This window comes from Nelusetta ayraudi, unplaced genomic scaffold, assembly GCF_046127955.1.
Source record: "Nelusetta ayraudi isolate G7.1 ecotype Tasmania unplaced genomic scaffold, CSIRO-AGI_Nayr_v1 ptg000048l, whole genome shotgun sequence".
Taxonomy (NCBI): domain Eukaryota; kingdom Metazoa; phylum Chordata; class Actinopteri; order Tetraodontiformes; family Monacanthidae; genus Nelusetta; species Nelusetta ayraudi.
Genome location: NW_027466098.1, coordinates 10,941,762 through 10,955,013, shown reverse-complemented (window position 1 = coordinate 10,955,013; position 13,252 = coordinate 10,941,762). Strand labels below are relative to the sequence as shown.

Here is a 13,252-nt window from a genome sequence, read left to right as displayed (position 1 = left end):
AAGCAGCTGTGTGCAGAAGGTATTGCGCCGGCGCTTAGGGTGGGAATTTGAGGTAGAAATGAAGAAGTGAGAAACAATGGTGCAGGTGGGAGTAGTAGCATACATCAAATGTGGAGTTTATGACAATGTTCAGATACAAGAGAAATATTTTTGGCTTATTGCTTCCAGTTTTCATCTACAGTTCTGCAGTTTTCTTCCTTTCTTATTTGGCTTGATGTTCCTATTAGTCACCATTTAGACCAACACAAAGGCATCTGCTTATTATGTAAAAAAAAAAAGGATTGCAGGTTGAAAAGCCACCAAAGTTTCAGTGTCTTGGAGCAACAGCGGATATATTTATTTATCTTGAAGGTGGAAGGGAGGCTAGCAGCCCAGCCAAGAGAAAACTGCAAGCGCTAAGTGAAAATACAGTCTTGCTTACGCAACTCTTACTGACTGGACCCTCTACAGCCTTTATGGGACTGCGGATATTGGCGGAAAGTTTTAATGACAGGTTGCGTGCAACACAAATCGTTGCCGCAGCATGTTCTTGAGCCAAGACAGCACCACTGAGGCGCGAGGATAACAACATTAATCAATACAGATTTGACCGGCTTTCCTGTTAATTGGGAACACATTGGCGATCAAGAACCATCACAACAAAAAAAGGATGTGCTGTTTCACTGAATTATCGGTGTCATGAGTTCTAGGATGGAACGTTAATTCCCCCCGCCCATTTTTTCTCAACAAACACATTGGATTTTGGTGGACAACCAGTACATTCATTCATTCATTTTCCATACCCGCTTAGTCCCGAGGTCAGGGTCACGGGGGTCTGCTGGAGCCTATCCCAGCTGTCATAGGGCGAAGGCAGGGGACACCCTGGACAAGTCGCCAGTTCATCGCAGGGCCACATAGAAACAAACAACCATTCACACTCACATGCACACCTACGGACAATTTAGAGTGTTCAATTGACCTCACATGCATGTTTTTGGAGTGTGGGAGGAAGCCGGAGAACCCGGAGAGAACCCACGCAGACACGGGGAGAACATGCAAACTCCACACAGAAAGGTCCCAGGTCCAGGCCCCGGAATTGAACCCACGACCTTCTTGCTGTGAGGCGGCAGCGCTAACCACTGCGCCACCGTGTCGCCCAACAACCAGTACTTCCCATTCATTTCCAATGAGACCCCATGTGAACTGGTGATCTGGTCACGGACTCTCGCGGCAACTGAAGTCCAGCTTGCGTTGCTGGTCCATGTCAGGCTGTGGCCAACTACGCACATGCAACACAATGCCATGTTAAATAAGTGAATTTCAGTGAATGTACCTGATAACAATACCCATGAAGTAACACATGAAAAGAAACAGAAGAAACAGGGTAATTTAACTCTTTATCGTGCCTCTTTTCCAACCTGTTGTATGAAAGCCATTATTTTTGACACGGCACCAACATCCTCTGTGGTTCGTTCTGTCATTGGAAAAAACAATCTCCCCCACTGCTCGCTCTCAGGAGGCTGACACCGACGACCAGCAGGGCACGCTGACCTACGAGGAGTTCTCCGTCTTCTACAAGATGATGTCCCTGAGACGGGATGTCTTCCTGCTGATGATGGCATACAGTGACAGGAAGGATCACCTGACCGCCGACGAGCTCGCCAACTTCCTGCGCAACGAGCAGAAGGTGAGCGGCAACTGTGATCTGCTCCGATGGCACACCACCCCACACGTCCTTCGGATCTCCCACGACGTTGACCTTGCTCCCCCCACTTAGCCTGACGTCTCGCTCCTCCACCTCAGCTGTCTGCTCACGAGAGGCCGATCTGTCACCCCTGAAATGGCTCTGTCTCCTGGGTGTCGTCTCCTTGTCCTCCTCCCCCGCTGGCTTATCTTTGTGTTCCCACGCGCTGCGCTCTTTTCCCTTTTAAACACGGCTCCGGTTGAATTTTCCATCGTGCTGCATTCACTGTCACGCCAGCGACGCGCAGCGTTAATAGCGTTGGCGGCCTGTTCTGCCTGTTTGTCATGGCTTCTGACAAGAATGTGGGGAAATCAGTTTGTCTTCATTTAGTACTTGTTTAAAGACTGACTTGATGACTATATTGTTGAAAAGATTATAATGCTCTCTGTTGTTTATTCCAATGTCCAGATGACCAATGTCACGCCAGAGCACGTTGCAGAGATCATTGAGAAATTTGAGCTCGCCGACGAAAACAAACAAAGAGGCGTCATGGGAATTGAAGGTAATATCACCAAATTTTTCTGTCCATTTTCCTTAACCGCAAAGCATTTCCACTGATCCTTAAGAGGTAATTATGTGGTTTTCAGAAAAAAACTGTCTAAATTCATTGACCAGCATCATTTATTTCAATAATTCTCAACCACAAATCAGATGTATTTTGACCCTGTTTACCACTGCTGCATTAATGTACTGCGTGTATCTTCATGCCTACAAGGTATTTGTCTGTTTTGGTTGCATACTGAAAAACTGTTATGGGACATACTAATTGGAATGTGCATATCTGCATATATGGACCCCCCCGAAAATGAGATGGGACATCTCAAAGGGCTATCCACGAAATAAATAAATAAATAAATAAAATAAATAAATATCAACAGTTTTGCATTGAAAAACGCTACATTGGATGGTCTAACACCCATTATGAAATACAGGGAGACCTGATTGACCTAATTTTGCAAAGCTGTCATCCAAATGGTTTTCAGTCACACGAACACTCCTCTTTTTCTTTTTTTTTTTAAGATGAGAGAGACACATGGCCTCAGGTCCAGGTGACAAAAACAGGAAGCAAATGCTAACTTCAACAAAATGGTGACATCAGCTGGGATGTTGCAATGTTTGGGCTGTTTGATCGGAACTGTACATCCATTCCTCATTAGGGATATTTCCCAACTCCCAACTGGCTCTGTCCCAACCCCCCAACACTGAGACGAATGCCTGAGCATATCCATAGAAGGCAGTGCAATGGTGCACACAAGAGCAGACCTTGACCATAAACAAACTTGCGCTTGCGTATTAAGATGCTCTGACCACACGGCGTGTGCAATATAAAAGGTGTGCATTTAGGCAGTATAACCTGCTGATTTCACGACTGCTGATGGAAAACGCCTTAATGAGCTCGTCAAAGTCGCAGTAGCATGGACAAAGTGGAGTCGCTCCTCTCTGCCTGTTTACACAGCCGGTCGAGGTATTGCATCAAAACTCTGTGGTTGCTCCATGTTGCTGTTTAATGCACACAGAAGACCGAAGTGTGACAGAAAGTGTTAAATCTAATGTGAGAAAAACAACAAAGGTTGTTCCTCAAAAATGGACCACCCCTGTCTCAATAATTCAGAAGGGCTTCTTTACCAATTGAATAGGTGAATTAAATCATATCTGTGGAACGCTCCATCTGGCGTGTCAGGCTTTTTGACAAGAAGTGAAAGCGAAGGACTGCGAAAATGTTCTGATCTGTGTGCGTGTGCGTTTTTTTTAATTTTTTTTATGGCTCCGGCTCACCTCTGAGTGCAACTTTCAGTGCGACTATTCGAACCAAAGGGTGAGCTGGGGAGAGAGGAGTGAGGCTGAGGGCGGAGGAAGTGAGAACATCTGACAGGAGCGAGTCGGAGGAGAGGAGGACGAGGATTGGCGAGGGGGCTAATCTCGTCGTTGGAGGCTTGAAGGTTAAGACTGTGTGCGTCCGCCTGATTAGAGCACCAGGCTTGATGTCTCGCCTACAGGCCCGGGAATATGTACATTTAATCGCGGCACGTGTGCAGATGTGACAGAAATGTGCAAACAGATTCGTGTTGATTTTTTCCTCTACTGTGTTTGGCCTCCTCACATCTGTGTGACTGTGCTCGGCAGGGCTTTGGAAGCGTGCCACCACGCGTAACGTCAACGCTGACGTTACGCGTGGTGGCACCACAATGAGGTTGTACGTCCGGGTTGATTATCTTACAGCAGGAATTTTTTTCATATACATGGGACTGTTTTTCTTTTTTGCTCCACGTGAACTTGTCTGCTCTCTGCATTTGCACCCCGATCTCGGTATTCGTTTCTCATTTTTATCCATCCTGCCTGGATGAAAGGGCGCTTCCTTCCTGCTCGGTGCTCTACATGACACACCAAAAGTTTGCTGCAGTGTTTAAAACCCTCGCCGCCCAGGTTTAAAACCACAGCAGAACTTGGAATTCAAAGATTTGATGCTGCATAGAACTGACTTGAATAAGTTATTTTTTGTCTTTAGCGAACCACAGAAATGAGAAGGGTCCATCTGTTGCTTCTTTTGCTGCCTCGAAAGTGTATACAAAATCTTTGTCATGTCACAAGTATGGATTTCATGCAGGAGCAAAGTACTGCGGCATGATCAGGGGATTGCATTTGCTATTCTTTATTTCTGGATCTGGATCTCCTATTTAAACAGTGCTCAGGGTCACTGGCTTAAGAGTCTCTGTGCAAACACAGCGCTGCTCTGCGCTACAAAAATCACAATATAATAGCCCACATGGTGCAGTTTACACCAAAAGACTCACTCATCAACTTTCTTCAAACTTCATTTTCACACAGGTTTCACAAGTTTAATGCGGAGCCCGGCGTGTGACATTTTCAACCCGCTGCACAACGAGGTGAACCAAGACATGGACCAGCCCCTTTCCAACTACTTCATTGCCTCCTCTCACAACACGTACCTGACCGGAGACCAACTCCTGTCCCACTCCAAGACCGACATGTACGCCTGGGTGCTGCAGTCCGGCTGCCGTTGCGTGGAGGGTGAGCACGTCACGATTAAAACTGAGAGTGCAACACAAGGTCCGGGTGTTCTGACGTTCTGCAGGAAAATGCCACAATGTGGGAATCATGCTAAACATTTCCAATGCGGTGAAGCTGCTTCACTGCTGTCGCTGTCTAACTGCCGTGGATTACCGAGGCACTTGAAATTAACTGAGCCATAGCCAATGTTATTAGCGGCACATTTGCTTTTCCGTGACATAACAACACCTGTGCCATTACATTTGACAAGGTGGATTTTATGGGTGCTTAGAATTGCAAAGTGCGCAAACCCTCGTTAATGTTATTGCTCTGCATTGCGCTAAAAACTCCTGAAAATACAAACAAAAAAAAAAACGATAGTGCTGTTAAATCCCAATAACTCAGCAGCCTTCTCTCCCCATGCAGAAAAGGTGCCGCAACAACACAGTGCGGTAACAGTCCCACGGCCTCTATTGTCTGACAGCTGCTTCTGTTCGCAACTAGAATAATTCATTCCCGAGGAAAGTGAAGCAGTTCGGCAAAAGAAACCGTGACATCCAGAAGTCTCACACTGTCCTTTGCTCTGTATTAAAAAACGGCCTGTCAGAAAAACTGCAAAAAAATACATCATACTGTTTTATTCATGCATCGTTTCTCCTGTTTTCTCTGCGCACTGCAGTGGACTGCTGGGATGGTCCTGATGGAGAGCCAATGGTCCAACACGGATACACTCTGACCTCAAAAATACCATTCAAGCTGGTCATAGAGACCATCAATAAATATGCCTTCATAAATAACCAGTGAGTCCCAGCGCCCTGTTGTGTGTCTATGTGTGAGTGTGCGTCTTTGTGCGATAGCGTGTGACATTTTATGGAAAGTAGGTGTTTCCATTATCCCACAGGTATTGTACAGGAAGGAAATGGCTCGGAACAGCCAATAGAAATTCAGGTTCTCTCTATTTTCTGCCGGAGATGGATACATAAAAGGAAGTGAAACATATATTCTGGTCGAAAAACCCGTTTAGTGAATGATGTTTGGAGAAACTCCGCGTTGTGCGTTGAGCTCATCAGGCAACATGTGGAATGGGAAAGGACAACATAGCGGTGCTCCTATCAAATACAGTCAAGTTGCAGGACTAATGCTTTTTTTTATTACACGGTATATGTTTAAGAGGTTCCCCTCACAGGCTGACAAAGAACTTTGGAGATTATATTTGTTCCCTTTCGCGAGAGTCAAACTTTGCGTTTGCTGGCAGTAATTACCACCCTTTAACCAAGCCATCTGCTTTGCAGTGTTTCCCCCGGCTCTGGGAGAAGCCAATGTTTATCTCTGACCAACAATAGCCAAGCAAAGCGGCGACAAAACGCGCAGGTTCCGCTGCCACGTTGGCTCAGTCAGAGTGGCGACGACGACCACCGCTTGGTCTCAAGCCATCTTTTTAATTCAAACATATAGGCAGCAGTAGAATAACTGACGAAACAGCTTGCAAGTGGGATGGAAATAAAATGGCGCCTGAATTTCAGTCGTAATTTACTCGTTTTATCGATCATAGCGTAAGTACAGAGATAAAATGCAGTAGTGATTAACATCCTTTTTAAAATCTTGAATTATGTGATTACACATATTTATTTCACTGTCATCTCAGGTTTTAATACGTAACCTCTCTGAGGTTGGTTTTCGACTGGGTGTGATATTTGCGAAACAGGTCAACGGTAGCGCGGCAGCCGCAGAGGCGGCGTCGGTGCCTCTCACTCAGATTGCGACAGTCATCTTTTCGCTTTTCAGTTCCTCCTGCAGTCTCCCTCCTGCATGCAGAGCGCTACCCAAGTCTCAGCGGTGTAAAAAATTTAAACAGCTGTTGGCGGAAACATGCCACCGCGGGGGAGTGGTAGTTGGTGGAGGAAGGAGAAGTGTGTGTGTGTGTCTGTACGTGTGTGTGTGTGTGTGTGTTTTGGGGAGCAGACCTGCGTCCCCCGAGGGAGAGGCGCCGGGCTGACAAACCTGACATTTGAGCTGCGCGCTGCCACAAGTGTGGCCACAAGTCGTCTCACCGTTTCTAGATGAAAGCGGGAGGCACCTGCAGGGAAGGTTCCTCGCCGCTCCAGCGGTACGCCGCGTTCCAGAGATCTAAATGATAAGATTCCGCTCCATTTTGAAGAGTGGAAAAAAAATAGAAAATAAAAAAATTCCGCTGGTTTATGTACAGGCAGTTGCCTCAGGTGGGATTTCACATTTTCAAGGGAAGCGTATTTTTTCCCCCGCAGGGGGCGATGGATCAGTTTTCACATGTCGTGTCATGTTTACCTATCGGAACAGGTGCCCTGTTCCTGGTTTGTAAAGCGGGCTGGTGTTCCCTCCCCCACAGCTACAAGGAATGGCGTTAGGTCTCACAAATTGGAGCATCCGTCTATAATGTGGCACATCTTGGAACGAATGAAAGTTTACTCTTGGGACTTGTCATCCGAGCAATTCCTAATCCCTAGATTATAGAACCGGCAAAACCGTCAACACTTTCGTATTAGTCAACAAGATTCAAGCATGTGCTTAGTCTTAGTTTGGCTATCTCAACTTTTCTGTAGAGTAGAGAAAAGTAGAGAAGTAGACAAAAATTATTTTTTAGCAACACAAGCAATCGTACGGGTAGAATTGGTTCCACTTCAAAGGTCATAGTTAAAGAAGATCAATCTTGAGCCATATTTTTTTGGAGACAATGTTTTTCCATTTATGGAAATCTGAACATGTGTTTTTTTTTTAAATATTTGTCTTGCAGGTATCCAGTCGTCCTGTCCATAGAGAACCACTGTAGCATCCAGCAGCAGAAGAAAATTGCTCTGTACCTGCGAGACATTTTCGGAGACAAACTGGATGTGGGAGACATCCTGAACGGAGACTCTGCAACTCTACCAAGTCCTCACAGCCTGCGGGGGAAGATCCTCATCAAAGTGAGTTTAGGGCGGTTGGGAAAAGGATAAATAAAATAAAGCCATCCATGAGAAACGCTCATCTCCGCGTTTTCTTGGTCTTATTTTGGCGGGGAGAGCAGAGAGCTCGTTATCGCTCAATATTTCACGTCATGTGTGCTGCTATTCTGAGGACTGGGAGAAAGGAGCAGGACTGCCAGGAAGCTAATTAGTGCCCATAAACAGAAGACAAAGGAGAAAGTGAGGACCAAACTAGGTCAGTGTATTAATTAAAGCAGGGAAGGAAGAGATGCGCCGATGCGATGACCAGCAACAGACTGATGATTTCTACCACGTTGTGTTCTACAAGTAAAGAAAGACGCAGAGATGTGATGCACACATAATATACACAAATGTACCAAAGTATGTCTTGACTGTAAAGATATTATTAAAACTTAATCTTCAATCTTAATCTTAATGGCCTCTATCCGCAACAATTCTGAAATTAACCACAATGCATGCATGAATATTTAAAGACCTTTAAAATTTTGATGAGAAATTTGCCCTGTTACTATCTTGCAGGGATTTATGTGGAATAATAACGAACCATTATTTTTTTTTTGTGCAAAACTTGATCTTATTTAACTGTTCAAAAACGGAAGCGCCGGATACCAGCATGGATATGATGCTGCAGCCTGCTGTGGTCTGAGATGCGACAGATGTGCTCGTATTCCGCACAAGAGCATGACTAGTGTGATGCTTCTAAAAATCCCGATTTCGATTTCTCAACAGTAACAACTGTCAACAGTGTGATTTATTTTTTGTTTATTCGTGCTCAGTCAGTCATTTGGATTCGCTGAAACTGGACCGGGACTTAATAGTCACTCTGCAGTGTTAATTGTAATCATTAGTAGACACACCAGGGACGCAGAGCGATCCATCTTGTTAAGCGTCCCAGTGCTGCATTGTTCTACGACGACACTTGCTGCATGAGTCTTGTCCAATTACCAAAACATCTGGCTCGGTATGCCGAAGTCAAGTCGTACCATTATGTTGGAAAAGGTGTTGAACTTGTGGTATTTGAAAAATACAGGAAAAGAAGATCGGATCTGTTATCTGAAAAGTTGCCATTGCTGAAGCGCTAAACGTTCCAATCACAAAAGGCCCCACAGCTCTGATCAGCTCTGAGAGACAGACTGGAACCCAAGGAATTATCTTTATTTCAACTCTTCTGATCTTCTGTCTGACAGGTCCGGGTTCAGGTTCAGAAGATCCTTATCCACCTGTAGACGATCCAGCACCGAGCAAGGGAGCAAAGGCTCGCCAAATATATTTGATTATTCGCCGGAGAAAGCTGATAAAAATTGACTTGTGGTGGGAAGAAAGCTCGCATTGTTCCTCTGGAAGAGAGGCCTTGGCTTTGTCCCTTCGCAGCCAGATGTCTGAAAACTGAAAGAGCGTTATTGATTTTCCATAAAGCCCTTTAGCCCGCCTTTTCACAGCTTTCGCCATCTCTTCCACCCCCCCTGCTGCCCTCGCGCCAGATTCTTTTCACCTCTTGCCATCCCCCAGTGGAGCGTGAGACAACCGAGTCACAAGACAATGAGGGTTGAGTGGTGAAAGGGTTTTTGACTGTGGCAGACGCAAGGCGGCGAAAAGGGGGATGCCATTTATGATAGTGGTTAAGCAACAAAAAAAAAGAAAAAAAAGAAGGGGTTCCGTCGGTGCCAGCGCCGGCGAGAGACTCGGTGTGGGAAGCTGAGAGTCTGGCATTGATTTTGGAAAGGAGCTTAGAAAATCTTGACTCCCACTCACACCTTCCGAGTGGCTCACTAATGGGATTCCACTTAGATGTTAGGGCTGCTCGGGGATCGCCGCAGAAAATCTGCAGCCTGTTGTGCACACATGAGTGTGCGCGCCGTGCCCCGTTGTGCACCTGAATGCGGCGGTAATGGCTTTGCCTCGAATATCAAGACTGTTTTCAAGTCTGCGGCGCTGTACAGCGGAGAGGATGTGTGAGCAGCAAGATCTTTGAAGTGCACATGAGTGAGGATTCCTGTCCTAATAAAGATATATTCATGTCTTAAACGGGCACTCATCAATCGTTTTTTTTTTTTTTTATCTCTCTCTCTATCTTTCCAGGGGAAGCGTCTGCCCGCCTATTTGTCTGCCGATGCAGAAGAAGGAGAGGTGTCCGACGACGACAGCGCTGATGAAATCGAGGACGACTTCAAGCTGAAAAGCAGCAACGTGAGCACAAGTGTTGAACTAAAGATCTTATGTTGAAAAATTGTATTCTAGTCATCTGTGGCTCTCTGTGAAATTGAATTCATTCTATATATATTTTTTTTTTAATTCATTACATAAGATAAGACAACCATATATATGTTGGAAAGTAGCTGGTGTTTCAAGATGATCTCTCTCTCTTCAAGCCATTGCAGAGTAATGCCAGGTAAAATAAATGATTCAGCTTTAATATATTTTCATAGCCTGTCAAGGAAAGTACTAAAACGTTTTAATATACAAAGACAACACGCTGTGATTTGATCTTATTTCTTCCGTATAATTACATTACCGTTTGATTTCACATTTGTCTTTAGCTCATGTAGAAGCAGAAAAAAGCAATACATCCAAAGTTATTTATTTCTCTGTCCAAGGACCACAAGCAGCCGTTAGATAATGAGTTCTTAATGATGCCGTGCTCCATTTAACGACTTTAAATGTTGCTTGTAATGTTCTACTAATCGCCTTTTCAGGAACGTTTCAGAATAATCAGTGCTTGTCCGTGCAGGCACACATTTTAAGCCGACGCATTCCAACACATTGTTTAATATCGCTCATTATTGCCTGGTGCACATTTTTCATCGTTGATTTTGCGTCGCGGCAGTGCCGAGGCCCTCCATGCCACAGCTAAGCATGGAAAACACTCCAGATGGTTCTGTTGTGTAACCAAATGTGACATCATTCTCCCCCCGTTTAGCTGGAGGCAGGAAGCTGCAGATGCCACCGTGGATGATTATTGCCATTTTAAAAGGGTGGTGGCAGGTTTCCACACATGAGAGCTTTTGTTTTCTGGAACTCATTAGGCCAGCGCGCTCTCACAATCGCCTCCACGTTATTTATCACTGCATGAGGAGTGTGATGAAACTGCCATCGGGGAGTAATACTCTGGTCGTAGGTTGCAACGTGTGTATTTCATTTGAATTATCTCACTTGTTCGATCAGGTTGGGGCAAAGGTGGCGCCGTGCTCACTTGTAGTGGCTCAGGAGTAACCATCAGTTCTGAGCTCACTCTTCTGAAGCTGCTTCACCGTACACCTTGTGATATTAACTATCAAGCATATAAGTTTGCTACACTAAATTAGCACCTGGACAGTAAGGATGCTATTATTCTTTTTAAGCGGAATAGCCAAAAGTGTCCTCCATTAGCCTGTCCTTGAGATTTTGGCTAAAGATAACTACCATGAGTGATATCTTGTTCTTGGCTCCAAAATGGCAGTACATGTTCAAGGATGGCCATTGTCAAAAGTTTGTGACCATAGAAAGCCTGCAAAAAAAATTCTCAGAATGTCAGAAATTTGAAATGCCCATCTCAGGGTTGGACTGCTAATGCGTCCAACAAGCCAACCAATAGAATTGCAGTATGAAATGATGTACTGTGGTGCGAAAGCTGGACAAACAGATGGTCTGCAGCTTTCCTTGAAGGTAAAATGCACCAAAAGATATGTGTAAATAAGACACCCTTGCTGGGTTCAATGCCAGGCCTCTGTTATTTCTCAACATCTATTTCTTCCCTTGTGATTTCTTCCCAAAAAGTTGACGATTTATACCTACATACTTACAATGAATGTATGGCTAAAATCTAGGTTGCGTTTTAAACGTTAAAGGTTAGGTCGTACCCAAGATTATAGATTCATACTGTGTCGCTTGAATTAATAAGATTAGCTTAGTCTTTATGAATTATTGTTAAATCAATATTCTATTTGTAAAGATCATACACGTGTGGGATGCCCAGGACATTTGGAAAGTGGATGAGTTTCCAGTGAAGACGTGCCAAAGATTCATGATCCGAATGTTGGGAACAGCCACACAGCACACAGCCAATCTCTGAGCTCAAAAGATTTTCTTTGAGGCCTCTCACTGTTGTTTGCTCTGGTGTCTGCTTCGTAGACTATAAAATCTGAATGTCTGGTGCAAATCCAAGTTCAGTGGTTAACACAGGTTCTAGCTGCATGCATTGAATGCAGGTTTGCATTGATGGATTAAGAGTTTTTGGCTGTGACAGTATCACCGTGTGGGGTTGTATCTCCATAACTTTTCAAACAAGACCCTCATGATTTAAAGGCTATCTCAGTGCTCTAATATACTGGTCTGAGATTCTGCAGCCAGTGGCAGTCTCATATCTTCACAATCTGGGGCAAGATAGCAGGTCTGGATCCCACAGTGCCAGGGTTATCGCAGACAACCTCCAGACTGTGGAGAGAATGGAGAAGCATGTCAATGGCCCAGACCACAAGGTTCCTGAAAAGTTGGGGGATTGAGCGCCTGCACATGCTGGCCTGACCCACACAACCACACTTGCCCACTTGTAACACATCCCCGCTGAGGAATGAGCGGCCACCTTACAACCACATTTGACGAGGTAACTGGCCAGAGTGAGGATGACTTGCCAGATCGCTCTAGCCACATGGGATTCCGCTGTCCCAAATGTCTTATTTGTTCCTTGCTGAGGGTTGTTGATTGGATAATTACTTGTTTTTGGACCCATCCACTACCTCAAATGACATAAGACAATAATGTCAGCATCATCAGGAGAACAGCATGAACACCAATCAGCTGGGGAAGAATTTTGGCACATTTTTGCTGAAATCTTAGCCACTTCTCAGCTGTTCTGTTTGTTGCCTCATTAAAGTATGATCCTAACACATAGGAAATTATTAGAAAGGGGGATGAACAAGCTTTTCATTGACGACTGAACCATTAGTAAGGTGGCAACTGAGAAAGAATCAATCCAAAAAAGTTCAAAATCTTTTTGGTATGCCCATAAGATGCGACAGGTCTGTGGTAATGCAGCACTCAAGACAATCCCATGTCCATCTGTGTTGTTTTAGCCTCTCTCCCCAACGTCCTCCTTTTGACTTTCTTCATCTTTCACACAGGGCAACGGTCACCACCAGGTTGAGTCTCACATCAGGAAGAAACTCGACTCTCTGCTGAAGGAGTCTCGGATCGGGGACAAGGAAGATTCGGACAGTTTCAGCATCCGGGCTTTGCTGCGGGCCACACATCAGGGTCTTCAAAAGAACCTGCGACAGGTAGTGGCCTCGGCGAAGTTTCAGGAAGAGTGTTGTGAATGTATGTGAGAAGTGAAGAAGGGAGAGTGTGAGGAGGGTTTAAGTAGGCCATCCCTTTAGTCATGGATATTATCAAAAATATAGTAGCCTAATAGCAAACCCCTCTAGCAAATCAGTTAAAGTACAGAAGCAGAACCTCTGGCTTGGCGATGTTGAATCCCAATATGTCAAAACAGACTGAAAATGATGTCTGCAGTGATGCTAAATATTTAAATTCCCTGCTCTTCCTATTTATAGAAGCTTTTCCTGACAGCCACTTTGTCTGT

The 13,252-nt window shown here is 44.9% G+C and overlaps 1 protein-coding gene across 5 annotated transcripts in view; it reads left to right on the top strand.

Annotated features, from left to right (window-relative positions):
* The window catches only part of plch1 (phospholipase C, eta 1), a 45,558-nt gene that overhangs the window by 18,644 nt on the left and 13,662 nt on the right, over positions 1–13,252 (top strand). For all 5 annotated transcript variants that reach the window (XM_076036280.1, XM_076036278.1, XM_076036276.1 and 2 more), the window contains exons 5-11: positions 1,496–1,666; positions 2,132–2,225; positions 4,550–4,753; positions 5,412–5,532; positions 7,503–7,674; positions 9,775–9,882; positions 12,792–12,947. In XM_076036280.1, the coding sequence (XP_075892395.1) occupies positions 1,496–1,666; positions 2,132–2,225; positions 4,550–4,753; positions 5,412–5,532; positions 7,503–7,674; positions 9,775–9,882; positions 12,792–12,947 (1,026 nt within the window). The remainder of the gene's footprint in view (positions 1–1,495; positions 1,667–2,131; positions 2,226–4,549; positions 4,754–5,411; positions 5,533–7,502; positions 7,675–9,774; positions 9,883–12,791; positions 12,948–13,252) is intronic.